The following is a 25,979-nucleotide window of genomic DNA, read 5'->3' on the forward strand; positions in this document are numbered from 1 at the left end:
AACCAACAATAACCAAGCCGAACAAACAGTCAAGGACTCTATTCCTTTCACAGTAGTGCCAAAGAAGATGAAATATTTGGGAGTATACCTAACAAAGGACGTGAAAGATCTCTACAAAGAGAACTATGAAACTCTAAGAAAAGAAATAGCCGAAGATATTAACAGATGGAAAAACATACCATGCTCATGGCTGGGAAGAATCAAAATACTTGAAGAAAGTGCAGGGAAAACTCTTGAAGGAATCGGCCTGGGTGAATATTTTATGAGGAGGACTCTCTAGGCAATTGAAGCAGTATCAAAAATACACTACTGGGACCTGATCAAACTAAAAAGCTTCTGCACAGCCAAGAACATAGTGAGTAAAGCAAGCAGACAGTCCTCAGAATGGGAGAAAATATTTGCAGGTTATACGTCCGATAAAGGTCTAATAACCAGAATCCACAGAGAAATCAAATCTATTAGCAAGAAAAGATCACGTGACCCCATTTCAGGGTGGGCAAGGGACTTAAAGAGAAACTTCTCTAAAGAAGACCAACACAAAATCTACAAACACATGAAAAAAAGCTCATCATCCTTAGTCATCAGAGAAATGCAAATCAAAACTACTCTGAGATATCACCTAACCCCAATAAGAGTAGCCCACATAACAAAATCCCAAAACCAGAAATGTTGGTGTGGATGTAGAGGAAAGGCACACTTCTACACTGCTGGTGTGGGAATGCCCACTAATACGTTCCTTCTGGAAGGATGTTTGGAGAATACTTAGAGACCTAAAAATAGACCTGCCATTCGATCCTATAATTCCCTTACTAGGTTTATACCCAGAAGACCAAAAGTCACAATATAACAAAGACATCTGTAGCAGAATGTTTATTGCAGCCCAATTCATAATTCCTAAGTCATGGAAAAAGCCCAAGTGCTCATCAACCCACGAATGGATTAGCAAATTGTGGTACATGTATACCATGGAATAGTATGCGGCCTTAAAGAAAGATGGAGACTTTACCTCTTTCATGTTTACATGGATGGATCTGGAACATATTCTTCTAAGCAAAGTATCTCAGGAATGGAAGAAAAAGTATCCAATGTACTCAGCTCTACTATGAAGCTAATTTATAGCTTTCACATGAAGGCTATAACCCAACTATAGCACAAGACTATGGGGAAAGGGCCAAGGAAGGGGAAGGGAGGGGGGCGGTTTTGGTGGAGGGAGGGTAATGGGTGGGACCACATCTATGGTGCATCTTAGAATGGGTACAGGCCATTGCATTAATGTACACAGCTATGATTTAACAATAAAAAAAAGGGAAAAATAAATAAATAAATAAAAATTAAAAAAATAGTTCTGGAAGAAATGAATATTTATATGCACAAGAAGGAGGAAACTAAATCCCTATCTTCCACCATATATAAAAATCAACTCAAAATGGATTAAAGACTTAAATATAAAACTATAAATATACTAAAAGACAACACATTGAAAACACCCTAGGACATTGGTCTAGACAAAGACTTTCATGGCTAAGATCCAAAAAGCACAAGCAACAAAGCCAAAAATAGACAAATGGGACTACATTAAACTGAAAGCTTTTGCACAGCAAAGGAAACAACCAATAGAGTGAAGAATGGGAGAAATATTTGCAAAATATTTATTGGACAAAGGAATAATACCTAGAATATATAAGGAACTCAAATCAACAACAAAGAAAACAAAATCCCATTAAAAAGTGGGAAAACGATCTTAAATAGACATTTCTCAAAAAGAACATATAAATGGTCAACAAGTATATTTTGAAAAGCTAATTATCATGGAAATCAAATCAAAACCTCAGTGAGATATCATCTCACCCTAGTTAGAATGGCTATTACTAAAAAGACAAAAATATCTCAGATGCTAGTGAAGATACAGAGAAAGGAAATTAATCATATACCATTGGTAGGATGTAAATTAGCCTATTATAGAAAACGGCATGTGGATTTCTCAAAATACTAAAAGTAGAATAGTATAGGATCCAATACTCTAATCTCACTACTGGGCATTTATCCAAGTACTGGATATTCATCCATAGGAAAGGAAATCAGTGTATCAAAGTGAAACATGCACCTCCATATTTATTGTAGGACTATCTGCAATACCCAAGATATGGAATCAACATCAGTATCCTTCAGCAGATGAAGGGATAAAGAAAATGTCGTATATAGTATACCCAGTGGAATACCATTCAGCCATAAAGAATAGTGGAATCATGTCATTTGCAGCAACATGATAGAACTGGAGGTCATTCATTATGTTAGGTGAAATAAGGCAGGCCCAGAAAGACAAATATCACATGTTCTCACTCATATGTGGGAGCTACAAAAGTTGATCTCATGGAGGCAGAGAGCAGAATGGTAGTTACCAGAGGCTGGGTAGTATGTTAGTGTGAGATGGGCAATAAAGGGAGGTTGGTTAATAGGCACATAGTTACATAGATGGAATTAGTTCTCATGTTCAGTAGTAGGGTGAGTATAGTTAACAGCAATGTATTGTACATTTCAAAATAGCTTTAACTAAGGACTTGAAATCAACAGATAGAAGTGATTGATATCCTTAATACCCTGAATTGATTATTACACACTCTATGCATGTAACAAAACATCATATGTGCCCTATAAATATGTACAAAAATCATGTATCAATAGAAAATTTAGAAAATATTAGCCAAAAGTGTTAGTGTAGCTATAATAACAAACTGAATTTTAAGGCAAAGTGTAGTAAAGGGAATAAAGAGGGTTGTCCTGAAATTATTATTTTTTAAGTCACCAGTAAGATAAAACAATTCTAAATTTGAATTAATCTATTAATATAGAATGGCCTCAAAACAAAAGCAAAAATTGATAGGCATACTAGAATATTCAAGTTCACAATCATAAAGTGAGATTTTCATGCCCCTCTGATGAAGTAAGACTCTTTATGACTTTTTTTTTTGTCTTCCTACCATTGCCTTATTTTTAATTTGTTCCCAGCTCTCTTATAACCTGAACTTGCCAGGTTGACCAAGGATTCCATTTCCTCTGACTTCCTGGTTGGCAGTCACCTGTCCCACTGGGCAGCCAGGCTGAGCACACCTCTGGTGATCACTCTAGGATCCCTCGGTTCTCACTGCTCTGATGAAGGCGTGCAAACTAGCACTGAGCTTGGCTCTAGGGCGGCAGACTCACTGCTGCTCCCTCTAGGAAAGCATTTTATTCTTTATCTTCAGGGAGTTTTCATACACCACTCTCAAATAATACTAAGTCTTAAAAAATAAATTCCATTTTAGTATTTGGTAAGGAAGTTGTATTTACTTTTCTTTCCCCTTGACTGTTTAAATGCCTTCCTCTTGTGGTTTTTTCTAAGTATTTTTGTATTATGAGTCACTCTGAGCAACTGACTGGGAATGTAGGAAGAAGACTTCTTCTTTTGCTATTTTAATTTACTGTGTGATTGACCCTGGGCCAGTCATTGAACCTAATGAAGTAACTTCATTCATTGCTAAATAAAGATAAAAGGCAGCTTGGAAAAATGGGTTAAAATTAGACCCTGCCACCTAATGACTCACTCTCTTAATAACTGACTCACACAAATTAATTAGCTTTTTCTTGTAATATTTCCATTTGGAAAAAAAAAATCTCCATTATCCTTGTCTAGTTATAGTCCTTTTACATTTCTCTAGCTGTTTTCTGTTTACATCGCCATTGGCTTATTTAACTTCTCTGCTTAGTTTCAATGAACAATCATGGCACTCTGTGATGATCAGCACACACACATACCAAAAAAAAATAAAAAGAATACACATGAAGAAACATGAGTGAAAAGAAAAGTGGACTTAGACAAAGTTCTGATACAAGTTCCAGCTCCCCTATGTACTAGTTTTATGACCTTAAGAAAGTCTGTTAATGTCTGAGCCTACCCTTTCTAATTTATAATTCTTTCCTTTTAAACTCAGGGGCAATTATTACAAAAACCAATGGCAATGAATGTGAATGGTGCTTTGAGAAACTGCAAAGTACTCTTATTATGTTAATTGAATAATTCTATTCATTGAAGTTAGTTATAATACATAGGTCTTAAGAAGACCTTAAGAGATATTCATCCATATTTGATACCATTAAAAATTATAAAGAAGTAATTTATAGGTATCTAAACAATATATCAGGATAAGAAAGACTTTATAAAATGTAGCTTTCAGGATAGATGAAGAATGGCTTTGGTGCCTATTGGGAAAGCAAAAAATGAACTAATTCATACTTGAAGATCTTTTTTATTCTAAGTTTTAATCTTGTAAAGCCACATCCCTGGCAGATGTTCAAAATTTAAAATAAATGAAAGAAGAGCTGACAAATTTCAAGGTGCAACCAATGAAACTATTTACACATATGATCTCTAGATCATGTAGAACTTCCAGGGGGAAAAAATCTGAAGACAGATTTTGCTTCATTTTCTTACCTTTGCTCTGTATTAAAGAGTGCAAAAATGTGCTTGCTAGACATAAAGCTCTTTTCCACATCTCGAACTTTCAAGTTGTCCAAGGGAAGCATGTACTTCTTTTCTTTTTCCTGGAGAGAGAGAGAGGGAGGATTAACTTTAACAAAAGATCTTGAAGCTTGCCAGGGCACCACAGCACTTGAATTAGATAGCACTTGAGTATCCTATCCTGCTACGATCAAACACTATTTTGATACCAGTTACCAAAGAATAAGTTATCTAAGATAGGAAACTCCAGTGATTCTAAACACTTGGGTCAGAAAAATTATTGGGGGAAGTTTACAGGAAGGGCTCCAAGATGCAAAAACATGCGGGCCTCTACCCTTTCCCCCTCATGTGGGTCCCTTTAGATGTTTTTAAATGTTAGTTTGATATTAAGAATTTAGCCATCTGTTAATATTTAACAAAAATGTTCTGGTCCTAATTCAATGAGAAATGCCAGATGGATTTCATTTCATGTTTTATTTGCAGCCTAAGCAGTTTTGATAGCCAGTGTTGGCAGGGGAGTGGAAGCACAAGGACCCTCATATGAAATACCCCCTGTAAACTGCGATAAAGCACAGAAAATACTTCACTCATTTGGGTCTAGAATAAAATATAGATCCCAATAAAATATCCCAAAATTGTTGATCTCTTTGGGAAGAAAAAGAACTTATTAGAAGTGGACTGTTATTAACTAGAACAAATTCTTTTTTTAAATTAACAACTCTTTAGGAAGAATATGGATATTGGAAAGGTAAAGTCTGCAAATGGGACCAAAGTAATGTCAGTAAAATATATTGGATGCCAAAGAATTATGGAAACATTTACTTTTAGGGGCTGGCTCAGGGGCAATATTATTGTATGTATAAATGCCTAACAACCAGTATAATAGGAGAGCGCCAAATACTCAGCTTAAGAAATCTAGTAAATTCCTATTACCAGGGGCAAGGTAGGTAGCATAGCCCTTGTTAATAGCAGTCCTCTGTAAGGTCCTAGGCTGCACCTCTGGTGCTACTCCCGAGAAAGCAGGACTAGACCTCAGAGGAGGAGAGCAGGGAGACAGCTGTAACTTCTAATAAATGGCTATAAATGCCCATGAAAAATATATGTCCCATACAAATGTGTTGACATAAACATTTTTGTTCCTACAGCAGATAGATCACTTCCTTGAGAATTGGTGGCTAGGCTCAGTAGCATACATCAGAGCTCCTCTGTGCTCCCTGGCTGGTTTGTGGGTATCACTGCAGGGAATATCACTGGCTTTGCCCCTTCTTACTCCTAAATTGATTGGAAAAAAAGTTGGGCTGAGCACATTGGAATAGAAAAAGGAATAGAATATTCTTTTTAATAGAAAGATTAGAATATCACTGGCTTCGCCACTTCTTATTCCTAACTCAATTGGAAAAAAAAAAAAAGTTGGGCATAGCACATTAGAACAGCAAAAAGGTGGCACTCTGGCCACAAAAATAAGGCAGCAGGCAACAGAGGGCTGAAGGCACTGAAGAACAAAATGGCTGCCCTAGCAGACAATGTCTTCAAAGACAAAAAACATAAGAGAATCTAAAGGGAAGAGGGAGAGGCCTAAAAATAAACATGAAAAAGCAAAGCACTGTAAGAATATCCCAGTGTTTCTTGTGAGAAGTTAATAATACATTACCAAACCCAAGGATAATTCTAAATAGAAAATCCATAATTTAAGTAAATGAAGTTCGTAGCTGAGACCAACGTGCTAAAAACACTTGTCAAACTATTTTAGGACAGAGTTCTAAGAGGCAAATTCTAGATTGGATGAAAATCTATCCAATACATAATCAAATGAAAATGCTTGAAACCCAGGGAACATGTTTTTTTTTTTTTTTTTTTATTGGACTTCTTTCAATGCCCTAAATTTAAGCAGCTGGATTTTTTTAATGCACCATCCTATTCAATCTTTTGAAATGATGGATTTGCCTTTTAATGGGAAATCTGCATTTCATTGTAAAGATGGAACACAATGTCCTTGGCTTGTTTTCTATAGAAGTAGGCTCCCTTTTGTACTGCATTCTTTAGCAGCATATAGTGAATAACAATGAAAAAAAATCCAGCAAGTTTACATCAGATCCTAAACATTAAAGAAATGCATATATAAACAGACTGGGAAACATGAGAAACGGAGTCTTAATTTTCAGAGTACTAAATGTCATTTATCCTAGGTTTCTGGGGACACTAAATTATTTTATAATACAATTTTAAGGCTGACAAAAGAAGAAGAAAAAATATTCAGACTTATTGGTTTAATTAAAGTTGTAAGTCAAACAAAGAATTAAGTAAGTCAGTAGCAACTCCAAGCAATGAACCAGTATATCATGAATATAAAATCTCCATGCTTTGGGGAGAGAACAATGTTCTGCAAAAACAACATCTGAAATCTGAAATAGCTAAATAAAACAAAAGGAATAAAAAAGGAGAAAGGATAGACAGCAGAAAGATTATTTCTAAAATGCAGTGAGTCTTAGCACCAGCTGAATTAAGAAATTTGCTAAATGATCTTTGTCAGTTTCTATTAAACTGTCTAATAATGTGCAATCCATTATGGTAGCCACCAACCACAGCAGCAGCTAGGCACTCAAAATTTAAACTGGGATGTGCTATAAATGTAAAAGATACACCAGATTTCAAGGAGTATGAAAAAACATATATAAAGAGTCTTGATAATAATTTTTGATATGTTACAATGATAATATTTTTAATATACTCTGGTACATGAAGCATTTTATGCATTTTTAAACATAATTTCATTTATATATATATATTTTTTTATTACTCTTTTTTTTTTTTATTGTTGGGGATTCATTGAGGGTACAATAAGCCAGGTTACACTGATTGCAATTGTTAGGCAAAGTCCCTCTTGCAATCATGTCTTGCCCCCATAAAGTGTGACACACACCAAGGCCCCACCCACCTCCCTCCTTCCTTCTTTGTTTCCCCCCCCATAACCATAATTGCCATTAATTGTCCTCATATCAAAATTGAGTACATAGGATTCATGCTTCTCCATTCTTGTGATGCTTTACTAAGAATAATGTCTTCCACGTCCATCCAGGTTAATACGAAGGATGTAAAGTCTCCATTTTTTTTAATGGCTGAATAGTATTCCATGGTATACATATACCACAGCTTGTTAATCCATTCCTGGGTTGGTGGGCATTTAGGCTGTTTCCACATTTTGGCGATTGTAAATTGAGCTGCAATAAACAGTCTAGTACAAGTGTCCTTCTGATAAAAGGATTTCTTTCCTTCTGGGTAGATGCCCAGTAATGGGATTGCAGGATCAAATGGGAGGTCTAGCTTGAGTGCTTTGAGGTTTCTCCATACTTCCTTCCAGAAAGGTTGTAATAGTTTGCAGTCCCACCAGCAGTGTAAAAGTGTTCCCTTCTCTCCACATCCACGCCAGCATCTGCAGTTTTGAGATTTTGTGATGTGGGCCATTCTCACTGGGGTTAGATGATATCTCAGGGTTGTTTTGATTTGCATTTCTCTAATATATAGAGATGATGAACATTTTTTCATGTGTTTGTTAGCCATTCGTCTGTCGTCTTTAGAGAAAGTTCTATTCAGGTCTCTTGCCCATTGATATAAGGGATTGTTGGCTTTTTTCCAGTGGATTAATTCGAGTTCTCTATAGATCCTAGTTATCAAGCTTTTGTCTGATTGAAAATATGCAAATATCCTTTCCCATTGTGTAGGTTGTCTCTTTGCTTTGGTTGTTGTCTCCTTAGCTGTACAGAAGCTTTTCAGTTTAATGAAGTCCCATTTGTTTATTTTTGTTGTTGCAATTGCCATGGCAGTCTTCTTCATGAAGTCTTTCCCCAGGCCAATATCTTCCAGTGTTTTGCCTATGCTTTCTTGGAGGATTTTTATTGTTTCATGCCTTAAGTTTAAGTCCTTTATCCATTTTGAATAAATTTTTGTGAGTGGGGAAAGGTGTGGGTCCAGTTTCAGTCTTTTACATGTAGACATCCAGTTCTCCCAACACCATTTATTGAATGGGGAGTCTTTCCCCCAAGGTATGTTCTTGGTTGGTTTATCAGAGATTAGGTGGTTGTAAAATGTTAGTTTCATTTCTTGGTTTTCAATTCGATTCCAAGTGTCTATGTCTCTGTTTTTGTGCCAGTACCATGCTGTCTTGAGCACTATGGCTTTGTAGTACAGACTAAAATCTGGTATGCTGATGCCCCCAGCTTTATTTTTGTTACAGAGAACTGCCTTAGCTATACGGGGTTTTTTCCGGTTCCATACAAAACGCAGAATCATTTTTTCCAAATCTTGAAAGTACGATGTAAGTATTTTGATAGAAATGGCATTGAATAGGTAGATTGCTTTGGGAAGTATAGACATTTTAACAATGTTGATTCTTCCCATCCATGAGCATGGTATGTTCTTCCATTTGTTAATATCCTCTGCTATTTCCTTTCTGAGGATTTCATAGTTTTCTTTATAGAAGTCCTTCACCTCCTTCGTTAGGTATATTCCTAGGTATTTCATTTTCTTTGAGACTATGGTGAAGGGAGTTGTGTCCTTAATTAGCTTCTCATCTTGAGTGTTATTGGTGTACACAAAGGCTACTGACTTGTGGACATTGATTTTATATCCTGAAACATTACTGTATTGTTTGATGACTTCTAGGAGTCTTGTGGTTGAGTCTTTGGGGTTCTCTAAGTATAAGATCATGTCATCAGCAAAGAGGGAGAGTTTGACCTCCTCTGCTCCCATTTGGATTCCCTTCATTTCCTTGTCTTGCCTAATTGTATTGGCTAGAACTTCCAGCACTACGTTGAATAGTAAAGGTGACAGAGGACAACCTTGTCTGGTTCCAGTTCTAAGAGGAAAAGCTTTCAGTTTTACTCCATTCAGTCAAATATTGGCTGTGGGTTTGTCATAGATAGCTTCAATCAGTTTTAGAAATGTGCCACCTATGCGTATACTCTTCAGTATTCTAATTAGAAAAGGATGCTGGATTTTATCAAATGCTTTTTCTGCATCTATTGAGAGGACCATGTGATCTTTATTTTTGCCTCTGTTAATATGGTGGATAACGTTTATAGACTTGCGTATGTTAAACCAGCCTTGCATCCCTGGGATGAAGCCTACTTGATCATGATGAATGACTTTTTGATGATAAGCTGTAATCTATTGGCTAGGATTTTGTTGAGAATTTTTGCGTCTATGTTCATGAGTGAGATTGGTCTGAAATTCTCCTTTTTGTTTGGGTCTTTTCCTGGTTTTGGTATCAGGGTGATGTTTGCTTCATAGAATGTGTTGGGGAAGATTCCTTCTTCCTCAATTTTTTGGAATAATTTCTGCAGTACAGGAATAAGCTCTTCCTTGAAGGTTTCATAGAATTCTGGAGTGAAGCCATCTGGACCAGGGCATTTTTTGGTTGGAAGATTTTTTTATTGTTTCTTTGATCTCAGTGCTTGAAATTGGTCTGTTCAGGAGCTCTATTTCTTCCTGGCTGAGTCTAGGGAGAGGATGTGATTCCAAATATTGATCCATTTCTTTCACATTGTCAAATTTCTGGGCATAGAGTTTCTGGTAGTATTCAGAGATGATCTCTTGTATCTCTGTGGGATCAGTTGTTATTTCCCCTTTATCATTTCTGATTGAGGTTACTAGAGATTTTACTTTTCTATTAATCATTAGTCTGGCCAATGGTTTATCTACTTTATTTATTTTTTCAAAAAACCAACTCCTTGTTTCATTAATTTTCTGAATGATTCTTTTGTTTTCAATTTCATTGATCTCTGATTTGATTTTGGATATTTCTTTTCTTCTGCTGAGTTTAGGCTTAGATTGTTCTTTTTCCAATTCCATAAGATCTCTTGTGAGATTGTTGATGTGCTCTCTTTCTGTTTTTCGAATGTAGGCATCTAAAGCGATGAAATTTTCCTCTCAAAACTGCTTTTGCAGTATCCCACAGGTTTTGGTAGCTTGTGTCTTCATTGTTGTTATGCTCAAGGAAGTTAATGATTTCCTGTTTTATTTCTTCCTTCACCCATCTGTTATTCAATAGAAGATTGTTTAGTTTCCATGCCATTGGGTGGGGTCGAGCATTTTTGTTAGAGTTGAGTTCCACCTTTAGTGCCTTATGGTCTGAGAAGATACAAGGTAAAATTTCAATTCTTTTGATTCTGTTGATATTTGTTTTGTGTCCCAGGATATGATCAATTTTGGAAAATGTTCCATGGGGTGATGAGAAGAATGTATATTCTTTATCTTTGGGATGGAGTGTTCTATATGCATCTATCAAGCACAGTTCTTCTAGGGTCTCATTTAAGTCTCTTATATCCTTGTTTAATTTCTGTTTAGGGGATCTGTCCAGCTCTGTAAGAGGAGTGTTAAGGTCCCCTGTTAGTATGGTATTATCAGATATCATATTGCTCAGACTGAGTAAGGTCTGTTTCAAGAATCTGGGAGCATTTAAATTGGGTGCATAGATATTTAGAATTGAAATGTCTTCTTGTTGTATTTTTCCCTTGACCAATATAAAGTGACCATCTTTGTCTTTTTTGACTTTAGTTGCTTTAAATCCACATGTATCTGAAAATAAGATTGCAACTCCTCTTTTCCTCTGAATTCCATTTGCCTGAAAAATTGTCTTCCAACCCTTGACTCGGAGCTTTAATTTGTCTTTTGAAGCAAGGTGTGTTTCTTGCAGACAGCAAATGGATAGCTTGTGTTTTTTAATCCAGTCAGCCAATCTATGTCTCTTCAGTGGGGAATTCAAGCCATTAACATTTATTGAGATAACTGATAAGTGTGGTAGTATTCTATTCGTCTTATTTTGTGAGAGTCCATTGCTTAGTTTTATCTTTTGCATCAGTGTGGAGGTTTGGTTCTGTCCTTTAATATCTGAGTTCTTACTTTGCTGCCGATCCATTGTGGTGGTCAGTGTGCAGAACAGGTTGAAGTATTTCCTGTAGAGCTGGTCTTGTTGTGGCAAATTTCCTCAATGTTTGTATATCCGTAAATGATTTGATTTCTCTGTCAATTTTGAAGCTTAGCTTAGCAGGGTACAGAATTCTGGGCTGGAAATTGTTCTGTTTAAGTAGATTAAAGGTAGATGACCATTGTCTTCTTGCTTGGAAAGTTTCATTAGAGAAGTCTGCGGTCACTCTGATGGATTTGCCCCTGTAGGTTAACTGGCGCTTACTCCTGGCAGCTTGCAGAATCTTTTCTTTTGTCTTGAATTTAGACAGGTTCATCACAATGTGTCTCGGAGAAGCTCGGTTAGAGTTGAGGCGACCTGGGGTCCGATAGCCCTCTGAAAGCAGCGCGTCAGAATCTTTGGTGACATTTGGGAAATTTTCTTTTATAATATTCTCTAGTATGGCTTCCATTCCTCTGGGGCATTCTTCTTCCCCTTCTGGAATTCCTGTAACTCGTATGTTGGAACGCTTCATAAAGTCCCATAATTCTGACAGTGAATGTTCTGCTTTCTCTCTCTTCTTTTCTGCCTCTTTTACTATCTGAGTTATCTCAAAACTTTGTCTTCTACCTCTGAAATTCTTTCTTCTGCATGGTCTAACCTGTTGCTGATACTTTCCATTGCATCTTTAAGTTCCCTGATTGACTGTTTCATTTCCTTCAGCTCTGCTATATCCTTTTTATATTCTTCATATCGTTCATCTCTTATTTGATTCTGTTTTTGGATTTCCTTTTGGTTATTTTCCACTTTATTAGCAGTTTCCTTCATTGTTTCCATCATTTCTTTCATTGTTTTCAACATGTGTATTCTAAATTCCCTTTCTGTCATTCCTAACATTTCTGTGTAGGTGGAATCCTCTGCAGTAGCTACCTCATGGTCCCTTGGCGGGGTTGTTCTGGACTGGTTCTTCATGTTGCCTGGAGTTTTCTGCTGATTCTTCCTCATGAGTGATTTCTTTTATCTGTTTCCTTGCCCTAATTTTCCTTTCACTTCCTCTTGCTCTTTAAGTTCTCGTGCCTGTGGACTAAGGGTTACAGGACCAGAAGGGTGAGAAGGTTGAAGAGCAAAAAAGGGATGAAAGAAAGGAGGACCGAGTGATAAGAAAAAAAAAAAAGAAAAATAGAGAAAGGAGGGGGGGTGGGTAAAAGGAATATTGATAAAAAGAAGAGAGGCACAGAAAGAGGGAGACAGAGCAATATAGGTGTACAGTAGGGTACTTTGATACAACCTTAAAAAAAAAAAAACCACCTTCTGGGGGTGCCCAGTGGGGTGGTTCCCTTGAGGTCAGCAGCTCTTTGCTAACCTGATCAGACACAGTACCCCACCTCCACCAAGTAGAGAGGAAAGACAAAAATGCTATAAATCAAACCAAAACAAGCAAACAGAAAACTTTACGGGATAAAATTGGCTGGAAAAACCAAATAATAGCGGTAGAAACACTAACAAAAATGAAGTTCTAATTATTGAAATAGGCAGCAATGGGAAATTATAATTAAACTAGAAAAATTGAGAAAGAAAAAGGATCTGTATGGAAAAGGTTGAACTTAAAAAACAAATCAACAATCAAGAACATGAAAATAAACAAAAAAACCAACCAAACCAAAAAAAAAAAAAAAAACAGAACCAAAAACAAAGCAGTATGTATATGTTATTGAATATTGTCTGGGCAACACGTGGTCTTCTGGGGTATGAGATGTTAATCACAGTTCTGATATGACTGGAGGCTGCTAGTTTCTCAAACCCCAGCAGGTAGACACCCTAAATCTCTCTTCAGCCCACTTAAAAGGCACTTTGAACTTGTTCACTTACTGAGCAGAAGCTTTCTCAGGGAAGTGCTTGTAGCTGGAATCACTGCTGAAGTGGCTATCCACTTACCCTGTGTGTCAAAACTGGTCTCCCTCTGCCCCCGAGGGTTAGGGCTGCAAGGCGGCTCAGACCCCGCCCTTAGGCTACTTGGTCGCTGGGTCACCAGCTCCCACCCAATTCCAGCTCTGCTACCCTGAGGGCGGAGCTTGCCGGGGCAGATAGCTCACAATGTCTGCCTGTGACCCAGAGCCAAACACTATTAGCTCCGTCTGGCTCAACAGCTCAGACTGGGGCCCTAGACAAAGGCCAAAGTTCTCCGCACTCCCGCTCAGGCTCTCCCCAAGGCAGTTCAGCTGAGTGCCAAGTCCAAAGACACCAAAACAGTTCACAGGTAAGGCCTTTCTGGTTTGCAGTCTCGCTGCTACTGAACTTACAATTGCGGGCGGGTTTAGACGGATTGAACACACGCGACCACTTGCCGGTTTTCCACTGTTTTAGTGCTCCTCTTGGGGTCCAGAAGTCTCTCACTGACTCCCTGTATCCTCTCGGGGTGATGATAGGCAGATCCCACCAGCCAGAGATGCCTGGAGTCCTATATCCCCAGACTCACGGTGCCCAGATGCAAGGAAGCTGTTACTCGGCTGCCATCTTGCTCTGCCTCTCCTATTTTTTCCATTTATATATTTTTACTGTTTAAAAGTGGCTACCAGAAAGTTTAAAATGACATACGTGGCCCATATTAAATTTCAGCACCAAACCCATGTACTTATCTCTTTGGTCTCTCCATCCACTCAAATGATTTTCCCTTCTGACCTCCCTGTCTCTGCTACCAGATTTATTCTTCATTCTCCAGGTACCCAGTCTGATACCTCCCTGTCATCTGACTCATTGTCTTTCCTCACCTCTTTTATTACATCAGACTTTGCCACGTTGCATTTGAAGCATTTGTCATTGTTCCCCTCATTTGACATTCCCACCACGTCATTCCAGGGCCCTGGCACCTCACAAGCATGTGGTCATAAAGAGTGTCCTGCTCTCTGTGCCTTCCAATTTCTCTAATGTCACCAGGGAGGGCAATTTTTAAAGACTATTTTGTGAGATTCATTACAATCCTTTACATTTTCAGTAGTTCTCCATTAACTATGAAAAAAAAAAATCCACTAAACTCTTTAATATGACATTTAAAAACACTTACAAATTGGCCCAATCCTTACTTGTCAATTTATCCTGAATAAGAAGTCTCTGTTTCGGTCAACAGACCTTTGCCCATAGTCTTTTTTCCCCCAATTTAAGATACTCTTTCAACCCCTCCTCTGTCAGGACAATGTTTATTATTTAAATTCCAGCTCAAGTTCTATATCCTGTGCAAAAAGTTTTTCCAAGGTTATAATTGTCTTCTCCCTATTACCTCCCATCTCTCTCCTTTCAGTCATACTACAAGAGGTGTTATTTATTCTATTCATTCTGAACTGTGCCTTACATGAGACATCCTCATTTAATATTTATATTTACATATGCATTACAGTTGAAAATTTATAAGAAACTCAGAATGTTCTGTCAATTCTATTGCTTCAGTCAGTTGCATTTGCAAAAACAGAAAAGAAAATGTTTTTTGTAATCAACAAGAAATAAAATGTGATATTTCATAACTTATTATTTTTTGTTTTTTTCCCTCAAAGTTGATATTTAAACATTTTACCCCAAATAGGCATTTTAAAGGAAGCTCTTGGAGCATTCTAAAGAAAGATTTTTTTAATAAAAATTCAGAAATGACCTTCTGTGTATTTTCAGAAGCTTCAGGGGCTATGTCCTGATTGAACACCACTGCTTTCTTCATACTTAAATGTAGTACCTTTCCTTTCTCCCTTACAGGAGGATCAGCAGCGTTATTGGGATGAGAACCTTCAGGTTGACAGAGATTATTTGTTTGAAGAGACAGGAAACATGAGAGTGCTAGCATTCCTTCCCTGAAGTAACTTGGCAAGAGTTAGAAGAAAAAGGAGAAACAGAACAGGCCAAAAGAGGGTACATCTACATTTGAAAGAGTGTGGTCTCCTTGAGGTAGAAGTAACTAAACTACCAATGAGTAGTAAAAACCAGAGACATCAAGGTGAAGGAAGGTGGAGTAGCCACAGTATATGTTCACCGAAGTTGAAAGTTAACAAGAATCAGCGAGAGCCAGAGTGGGTACGGCAAGTGCCCAGCTTAAAGAGCACTTCCCCTTCTTGATTTTATATAACTTAAGCACTGTAAGAAGCCATGGTGGATATGAGCAGAGTATCTGGTGTGTGAAAGAATAGCTCCTTCATATGGATGGGACTGGGAAGGCTTTATCTACTTGGCAATTTACGTACGGGGAGATTCAAAACTTGGGTTGAATGCCCTTTAATGACACATTTGATCATTTTATTTGTGCATATCTCTTCTTACTAATAAGGCAACAAAGGCTAAAGTTGTTACTTCAAGGATATGACCATGGGTCCTTCCTCATTGCTGTGTATAAAAATTTACATGTTGGGAAGGGGGGACAGAAAAAGCTGGCCAAGCAGATCCCTCCAGGAATTGTCCTACTGTAAGAACACCAAATTCAAGTACCTATAACATAAGAAAGCACCTTCAGAAAAGCCAAAAATAAGGTCAGCAATCACAGGATCTATTTATTTTTTATTTCAAAATATTAAAGGGGTACAAATGTTGTATTACATGGATACTCTGTATAATGCATAAGTCCAGGCTTTCGGTTATGTCCATCACCAGAAAAGTGTTCACTCTACCCTATAGGTAAGTTTTTAATCCCATCTCTCCCTTATTAGATTCCAATGTCCTTGTTTATCTCTTTGTGCCTATGTGTGACCCATTATTTAGAATGAGTTAGGGAGGATATCCTCCTTTTCCATGTTATGAAAAAATTTCATTAAGATAGGTATGAGTTCTTTATGTATCTAGTAGAATTTAGCTGTGAATCTGTATGGTCTGGGCCTTTTGTTGTTGTTGTGAGTTTTTTTATTACTACTTCAGTCTCACTGCTTATTATTGATCTGTTCAGGGATTCTGTCTCTTCTTGATTTGAGTTTGGGAAGTTGTATGTTTCCAGGAATTTATCTATTTTCTCTGGGTTTTCTGTTATTTGCCTAGAGGTTTTTGTAGTATTTATGTAAGATATTTTTTAGCATTCATGGATGATATTTTGTATTTATATAGTATCAGTTGTAAAATAATCCTAAAATTTATGTGGAACCACAGAAGACTAAGAATAGCTAAAGCCATCCTGAGCAAAAAGAACAAAAACTTGATAAATCACATCGCCTGACTTCAAATTATACTACAGAGCTATAATAATCAAAACATCATGGTACTGGCATATAAAAATAGACACATAGACCAATGGAACAGAATAGAGAATTCAGAAATAGTAAACTTATTTTTGACAAAGTTGCCAAGAACATCCACTGGGGGAAAGGACAGTCTTTTCAATAAATGGTGCTGGGAAAATTGGATATCCACATGCAGAAGAATGAAATTAGATGCTTATTTCTTATCAAATACAAAAATTAAATAAAAAAGGATTAAAGACTTAATAGGATCTGAAACAATGGGATTACTAAAAGAAAACATTGGAGAAATGCTCCAGATATGAGCAGTAATTTATTGAATAATAAAGTACAGGCAACCAAAGCAAAACTGGACAAATAGGATCACATTAAGCTACAAAGATTCTTCATAGCAAAGGAAACAATCAACAACATGAAGAGAAAACACACAGAATGGGAGAAAGTATATGCAAACTACCCATCTGAAAAGGATTAATAACTAGGATATATAAAAAGCTCAAAAACCCAATAGGAAAAAAATCAAACAACTAATCAAAAATGTGCAAAAGATCTGAATAGGCATTTCTCAAAAGAAACATACAAATGATCAGCAGGTGTATTATAAAATGCTCAACATCACTAGTCATCAGAAAAATGCCAATTGAAACTACAATACATTTTATTAGATTGTATCAGATTTAAAACGTATTAAACAGATTTTACCAAAAACTCAGGTATTAACCGATGCTGGTGAGGATGCAGAGAAAGGGGAATCATTGTATACTGTTGGTGGGAATGCAAATTAGTGCAAACACTATGGAGAACAGCATGGACGTTCCTCAAAAAACTATGAGTCAAACTACCATGTGACCCAGTAACACCACACCACTGCTAGGTATACACCCCCCAAAAAGCAAATTAGTGTATCAAAAAGGTATCTATACTCCTGTGTCTATTGCAGCACTGTTAACAATAGCCAAGATATGGAATCAACCTAAGTGCCCATCAACAGATGAATGAAGAAATAGGGGTACTTGTACACAATGAAATTATATATAAAAAGAATAAAATCCTTCCATCTGAAACAACATGGATGGAATTGGACAACATTACAAGTAAAATAAGCCAACCACAGAAAGAAAAATCTCACATATTCTCATTTACATGGTAGAACTAAATATTAAAACAATTGATTTCATGGAGATAGTAGAATGATGTTACAAGGGTAGCCAGGAGTAAGGGATAAAAAGGGGATGGCTAATGGATGCAAAAATATAGTTAAATGTAAGTTAGATATAATAAGCAATATTTGCTAACACAACAAAATAGCCGATAGTCAATGATAAGTTATGGAGAGTGAGACTTCGTCTCAAAAAAAAAAAAAAAAAAACCAGTAAGTTATAGTATACATTAAAATAAGTCAATGGGATTGAAATGTTACAGCCCTATCTATACCATTATGCTAAAAATTATTTAATTAACTGCGATACAAAAACTTATTAATGCTTTAAAGATTGATCTTTTTTTTTGAAATCATCTTCTATGTTTATTTATAAATATTAGTTGTCTATTTTTTGAGATTTTTGGGAAAAATTTTAAAAATTAAAAAGATTGATTTTAAATAAATTTACAATATTTTGCTTAGTATTACATAGTTTGTTAGAAGTTTTATAACCCTACATTAATATACTTGATTTAATTCCTACAAACCTTAAAAACAAATATTCTTTGAAACAATACCAAAAACAAAGTAGACATTATTCTCTTAGGAGGTTGAACTGATGAAAAGCTTTAAAAAAAATAGTAGTGCATAAAAGATATTAGGTTAGAAGAATAACAAGGATAGGAAAAAATAAAGAAAAATATAGGAAAATCTAGTAATGGTACCAAATTTACTTTTAAAATATAGGGTATTTGTCTTAATTCTTTACTGGCTTGCTCTAACACTCTAGAACATGGCACTATTTCTCAGGTTAATAAATAATCAGATTAGAACCAAGTTCCACGAAAGATTAATTAATGGGGACTCTTCCACATGGTTGAGAATAGCTGTGCTTTACTAGCACAGAGATCCTGGTTTTGACCACTCCTCTACTCAAACTCACACAAGAATGTTCCTTGTATATTCTCTATTATTGTATTTGCCATGCTGTAGACTCCTAATTTGTTAATGATCTTTTCTCCCATTGGGAAAATGATATTAATTTGTCCTCTTGCAGTGCTGTGCCATCCCACTGGCAAGGAATGGAACAACGTATGACGCACAGCACCAACAATTTGTGTAGACCACACAGGCAGTACCACTGTGCCAGCCACAGGCAGAGTGACAGATTGACTATGCCCCGAAGAACTTGGTCCAAAGACAGGGCAGTAGCCCACATATTAGTCCAAGTTAAAAAGATTCCTCATCCAGGGGCTACAACTGTTTCTGAACAATGCTGAAAACTCATAAGATACCATGGGGCATTCAATTATTACTACATATAATTTGCTTGTTGCTCAAGAGATAATAATGTTGATCACTATTTTTTCTAACAAAGTTTTCTTTTTTTCTTCAATGCGTTGTGGCCAGAATGTTTGCCAGCAGGGAAACTGGAGACATTATTCTGGGTTTCTGGGTAGGGATCGGGGCCAAGAAAAATGTGATGGCTCCATATATGAATCCAAGCTTCTCACATGCTTTGAGTAACTGGCACGGAGTTATGTAAGCACACGTAGTTATCATGATTCCCACCCCAGCCTCATTTTCTGAAGGACACTGGTCTGCCCATCAGAGTAAATTAGAGCTGCTCTCCATTCCCTTTGCACCACCCACGAGACTCCTGACTCCTAGGAAAGTAAATGCATGTTCATTTTCCACCCAGAACAGATCTGATTACATCTTCTTGCTATTGCCTACACTATCTCCTCCACAGCCTCTGCCTAGTTGCCAATCTGCTTCTCCACACCTCAAAATTCCTGCAGGAGATTACTCCATCTGCTTCAGACTTAACCCTCACTTTCTCTAAAAGTATTGCAGATCTCATTTTTCTGTCTTCTTTTCTTTTCCCATTGCACTTGTGGACTTGTTTTTGTTTTAGTCAGTGGAAGCCTTTAAAGAAAAAATTCTGACAACAGTCCCATATACAGCAGAACCTCTGTCAATTGACCATCCAAGCGAAATATATACAAACCACACACTAGTACCTACATTAGAAAAGAAAAAGGGAAATAATTGCCCTTAATTTTAATAATACTAACTTGACCACCCAAGGGACTGTAACAAATGGGTCAACATAAGGAGGTGGTCAATGTAAGGAACTAGGCCTATTTATACATGTGTGTGATACATGTGGCGCATGTCTGGTCTACTTAAGGAAGTGGTCAACTAGGGACATTCTACTGTATTATTAATAAAAAGTTGAGCTCCTTTGACTGAAGCAGGTGAGAGGCCATGAAGAAACCTATCTATTCAGATCCATCTTCTCGCCTTGACATTGCCTCTAAGACACCAACATGTGCAATGGGCATGCCCATGGATGACCAGTACACAGCCCTGGGTTTCCAGTTCCCTCTTCCATAGCCTGGCTCTGCTCCAGCCTTATCCTCCAGGTGCCCCTACAGTGCCTGGACTCATAACCCCAGTCTGCCCAGAATCCAATTCTTTGCCTCATGTCTTTGGTCTTATACATCCATCTAGCTCCGTATGACTTCTAACAAAGCAAACACATCTCACAGCACCATGGGTGCAATTCAATGACCCCTTCAGTTCAAACCACTCCTGTAATGCCCTGCCTAGCTAACTGGGCATTTTGATGTGCTCATTAAAAATCACCAAGCATGCAGCTCCCTGGAACCATCAGAAGCCCCACTGTGGCTGGTTCTGGCAGGGCCTCCTTCACCCTTGCAAAGATTTCCTACACTCCATTCTGATCTCTCGACAGCACTCAAGGGCTTGGTTTGTACTATATTGCTTTTTATGTTTATCTTATTTTCTAAATGTCCATGTTTCACCTAAGTGTCTATATGCTGTCTTTCAAAATACAAGACAAACTCCTAACGCAGTGAACAAATCCATGACTACTATTACTTTTATGTATTATTGGTGTTACCAGTAAAGGATTCCACTGACTATTATTACATGTCTTACTTTCCCTGCATTACTCCATAACTGTGTCCTGACTTTGCTACCAAACCATCAACTCTTTGAGGGAAGAATCTGTTTCCTTATTAGTTTTGACTGCATAGTAGACATTCAGCAAACACGTGTTCACTGAACATATGAATAGTCTCCTCATGAGCTGGCATAGTGTTTTGCCTAGATTAAGGACTCAGAAGTGATGATTGACTTATAAAATAATCAAAGTAACAAAGAAAAATAAGAGGCTATAAAAATATTCTGAGTACCAGAATAATAGTTCCATATGCTGTTGAAAACTAAAATCTGGTGTTTATTGCTATGAAGAAGCTACACCCATAGAGATGTGCGAATATGAAATTCATAAACAACTTATCTTTATTGTTGTTCTTTTGAGACAGAGGCTTGCTCTGCTGCCAAGGCTAGAGTGTCATGGCATCATCATACCTCACAGCAACCTCAAACTCTTGGGCTCAAGCCGATCCTCCAGTCTCAGTCTCCCAAGTAGCTGGGACTACAGGCGTCTGTTTTTAGTACAGACAGGGTCTCACTCTTGCTCAGCCTGGTCTTGAACTCCTGAGGTCAAGCAATTCACCCACCTCGGCTTCCCAGAATGCTAGGATTATAGGCGTGAGCCTCCACATCCAGCCCCAAACTACTTACCTTTTTATTTGGATTTTAATTCTCTGCTTTAATCAGAATTATATTTCGAATAGTAAACAGCATCTAAGAACCAGCAGGTTGCTAGTAAATAGTACTTCTTAAGATTTTCTCTTGATTACTAAAGAAACTGTCTATGTTTGATGCACTGTTCAGTAATCCCCAGAGAACTTCGTGGTTTTCAGGCCCCTGGCTTCTTACGCACCCAGATCCTGAAAGCTACGCCACTGGTGAAACATCATCACTCATGCTTGACGTTACCTCAATTGGAGGTCCCGCTCTTCCCCGGCTCCTATCCTCTCTTGGGAGTACAGTTGAGTCTTCACCTCCTCCAGGAAGCCTGTCTGGCATCGGGAGCCCACTGGAGGGCTCCCTTCTCCATTCTTGTGGCGTTCTTGGACATGATCTCTCTCTCTCTCTTTCTTTTTTTCCGACATTTAGCATATATTGCCCTGTATTTTCAGGGCCATCCAATATCCTCAACATGTGGATTCCCCTCTCTCCCTACTAAAGAAGTACTGATAATTTAAAAGTGAGAACTTTAAAGATTTTATCCTTAAATCTTTATATTTGATCTCTATATTAATCTTATATTTAAAGAGATACTTGTATGTATTTGTACACATGACACTGGTAACATACAAGAATGATAATGATGATAAGCATACTAATGAATAAATTTAGAAAAACTTACGGCTGAGGAGGCCAGATTGATCATACGCATATATATTTTCTTTGTCTGAACTCACTATAATAACAGTAAAACAATAAAGAAATACATTAATCTCCAAGGATAAAGAAAATAGGACAGGAGAAAACAGTGGGCAAGAGATTCTCAAAAAGCTTTGGAAGAGCGAAGGCAGAAGAACATCTGCTTGACTTAGCATAAAGGAAGGGTTTATTCTCCAACTACCCACAGAGGGTAAGAATGAAGGAGAAGCTGCCCGTCTGGATTCTGCCTTTCAAGTCACCTAATACTCCACACAAGTGACCATGATCATAGAGCTGATGCAGGAAGACCAGGTGGAGGTTCATGTATGGAAGAGCAAAGAACAACTGGTGACATAGGACCCCCTTCTGCCCATGGCAGTCCATTCCCACTCCTCGCAGGAGACAAGGGGTTTTTCTCCGGAGAAATTATACCAAAGAAATTTCAGACTTCAAGATACCAGGCAGGGTAAACAGCAAAGGGTGGGGTCGAAGTAAGAGCACTCAGTGAAAGTTTACATATGAACTGTTGTCCCTCAGTGCCATCACCCACCCTGACCATGAGTGCCAGCACCCAGATGGGACTACTCTTCTCTGAGGAACTCACAGACTCAGAAAAAGTGCCTTGTGTACTGACATTTCAGTGAAAAAGCCAGCTTGCTGCCCGATCACCCACTCCTCCAATACATATAATTCCCAAGCAGCTGATTGGCACAGAATCTTAACAGATTAGATGTATCAAGGCAATTAACTGGAGTGGATTCTAAGGATGGGCTACTTGAAGGCTCAGACCAACTTTCTTGTAACGTTTTAGTTCAATTCAAAACCCTCCTTCCCTTCCCAACCAATCTTGCTCTTGCAGCTAGACCTCCAGAGGAGATACAGTTTCTGTCAATCAGATACACTCATGTCAGACTTTGATTCAGAAATGAATAACTCACATGGGAGAGAGACATGGTATGTGGCACCTGTTTTGTTGGCCTGGACGTGGCAGAGGTGGTGTGGCTCTGGATCCAAAGGGTACAAGGCAATGGTTGCTTTCTGATTATGTAGCACCTCCCCCGCTTCCCTCCCCCCCGCCCCGCCCCATATTGGTGGAGGCAGCAGCTCCCTGGAAGCCCCAGTTCTGAAATTCTGTTTTGGGAACCATTCCTGGAAACTCAACCTAGTTCTGTAATCTTGCCCTTCTAATGGTTCTTGGAGGCATTCATTTCTCCTAATAAATTCATTTGTACTTAATTTAGCTAGAATAGATTCTGTTGCTGGCAATTAGGAACTCTGAAAATACAGAAGCACATGTAGTCAACATACATTATTACGCTTTAGCAAATATGAATAGCTAGTAAATTAGAACAACAGCATTAGCCAGCAATTCTTCATAAATAATTATAAAAACTCACATGAGTTAATTATTATCATTATGTGTACTATACGTTTATGCAGTTTTGAATTTCCAAAACTTCCATTCAAAGAAAGAGTCTTTAACCAGGAAAAAATATTAAATATATAATAAATATCATGCATGAAAAATTTTAAATTGAAAATTAAAGGTACAGGTACAAGGGACCATTTCAGCAGCTTTGCAAAAAAAAACAAAATAAGACAACAGATGTGAATAAAACAGAAAATAAAATTCCTAGATGCATGCATGTTCACAAACTACCTCTGTAGTAGCAGCGTACGATTTCATCGGTTAAACTTTCTCTACTAGTAAGCTAAGTATTTAGAAACCTAGTTTGTATTTATACTTTTTCAGTTACTAAGAAGGAAAAAATTTACTCAGTATAGCAATACTATGCCACAAGCCCTTTAAATTAGTATGTTTCCAATGTCCAGTGCTGCATTTTGCTCATTTCTTTTTGTGTTCCAAGGCAATGCCATTTACATTTTTTCAAAAGAGAAATTTCAAAGTTTGGAATAGTGATTGGTTTAATTGAAAAGGTATATTATATGATATGATTCCTGTTACTAAAATGCAAAGACAAATACCTTACAACTCTGACTTACGGGGATGCACATTAAATGACAGAATGAAGTTAGGAGAGACCTCGCAAATTCTGAAGTCACGCTTTCAAAGTGCATATTAATTGCTCAAATTACACAAAATTCTATACGCCAGCCCTTTGGGTGTACTTTTATTAAATAAAAGTGTTGTTTTGGCAAAAATACCATATATTTGTAAAAATTCAATTTAATAAAAGCATTTGTTTACAAATGCCATGTAATATCCACTTCTCTGAGAAAATGGGGGTCAGAAAGGCACTGAACAAGTACAATCCTCTGACAATTCCCAGGACTCAGAAGAACCAATGCCTTAACACCCTCCCCCTCATTTATCACCAAGCTGCAAACAAAAATCAAAGGTGAATTTCCCCCACTCCCCTCCCATTTCAGCAAAGAAACATTCAAAAAGAGGCAGCACTAAACAGAAAACCCATGGGTCTGAGCATTTCATCAAATTAATGAGGTTTTCTGAAGTCTTTTGTATTGACTGTTGAGCTGTTTCTGTTGCCCCCTCACCCCCGTTGATATTAACACAATTTAAGGAGGTACCTTCTAAGAGGGAAAGAGTCTGTTTGAAACACTGAGCACTATACCTCTTGTTCTTTAGTTAAGGGCTTTTTCCCCCTGTGTTCCAGAAAGTCTTGGACTCTGGGTTGGAACAGGGGAAGAGAAGGCCCCCTTCCCTGTGCCTTTTGAGACTCAGCCCTGGACTTAAGATGACATTTGGCTGGATCACTCCAAGCACAGCTGGTGGTCTCTGCACCACTATTGGCTCAAACACATCTCCATGCAGAAACGGGGCTCTGGACAAGGAAAAAGAAATGGAAAGGCTCTCTCCCCTTCCATCAATCCTCATCATGATTCCAAGCCTGCCCACTGCTTTTAGGAGGAAGGGTGAAGCTAAATAAATACGTAAGTAAGTTTATTTAGGTAAGGCAGGAGAAAGGAAAGGGTGCTGGGAAGAGAGAGAAGGGAGAGTGAAGTGAGAAGGTGCATCACTGGGGAGGAATCAAAGCTGCTCAAGCCAGAGCAGCCCCATCTATCTTCAGCATCAGAGAGACACAGACTACTGGAGGGACTCCCTAGGGGGGCTGTGCAGGAAGAGGAAATGACACCGGGTCTGAAGTCAACACACACGGGGTTCACATCGGAGCTCTGATGACTGAGTATGGGAACTCCCAGCACATTACTTGATTTCTCTCTGTATGGAAGTGACAATTCACGCCTCATAGAGGGCATGAGGTTTAAATGGGATCATGTAGAAGGCTGTGCGTGCAGACTCCTGATGAACCGAGGAGAAAGAAAACTTTTAACTACCATCTTCTTACCCATAAACAACACAGTGAGGTGTTTTGACTTCCACGTATATTTACAATAATAAGCTTTTATACTTGCAAGCTATTGAGCTTTGAGGGAAAAATAGTTAATCACATGCCCCATAGACAACCACATATTAAACATGAGCAGTGTCCAACCAGGAGGGCGCAAAGCAGCGAAACATAGTGACAGCCCATTTAAATGCCACTTTCTCATTCAAGAAAGGTATGTAAGAAAACCAGAACTATGCTACTATACTAGGGAGGCTGAGGCAAGAGAACTGCCTGAGGCCAAGAGTTGGAGGTTGCTGTGAGCAATGATGCCACAGCACTCTACCCAGGGTGACAAAGTGAGCGAGACTCTGTCTTCATAAAAAAAAAAAAAAAAGAAGAAGAAGAAAAAAGAACTGTGGGACCATGCCACAAAGAGAGTGGGAAACATGACTGCAAGTGAGAGGAGGTACCAGTTCCTGCTCCTGGCTACCACAGCCGACTGTGCAGAACAGATCAAGGAAAGTACATAGGGCAAAAGGCAAGCGCTGAAAGAAACAGCTATTAAAACGAAAATTCTATAATTAAAGAACCATTTGTCTTTTGTGAC

The 25,979-nt window shown here is 37.9% G+C and overlaps 1 protein-coding gene across 3 annotated transcripts in view; it reads right to left on the reverse strand.

Annotated features, from left to right (window-relative positions):
- Nucleotides 1-25,979, reverse strand: part of DNM3 (dynamin 3) — a 600,651-nt gene that overhangs the window by 138,870 nt on the left and 435,802 nt on the right. For all 3 annotated transcript variants that reach the window (XM_053604810.1, XM_053604809.1, XM_053604811.1), the window contains one exon: nucleotides 4,469-4,578. In XM_053604810.1, the coding sequence (XP_053460785.1) occupies nucleotides 4,469-4,578 (110 nt within the window). The remainder of the gene's footprint in view (nucleotides 1-4,468; nucleotides 4,579-25,979) is intronic.

This window comes from Nycticebus coucang, chromosome 10 (genome assembly GCF_027406575.1).
Source record: "Nycticebus coucang isolate mNycCou1 chromosome 10, mNycCou1.pri, whole genome shotgun sequence".
Lineage (NCBI taxonomy): Eukaryota > Metazoa > Chordata > Mammalia > Primates > Lorisidae > Nycticebus > Nycticebus coucang.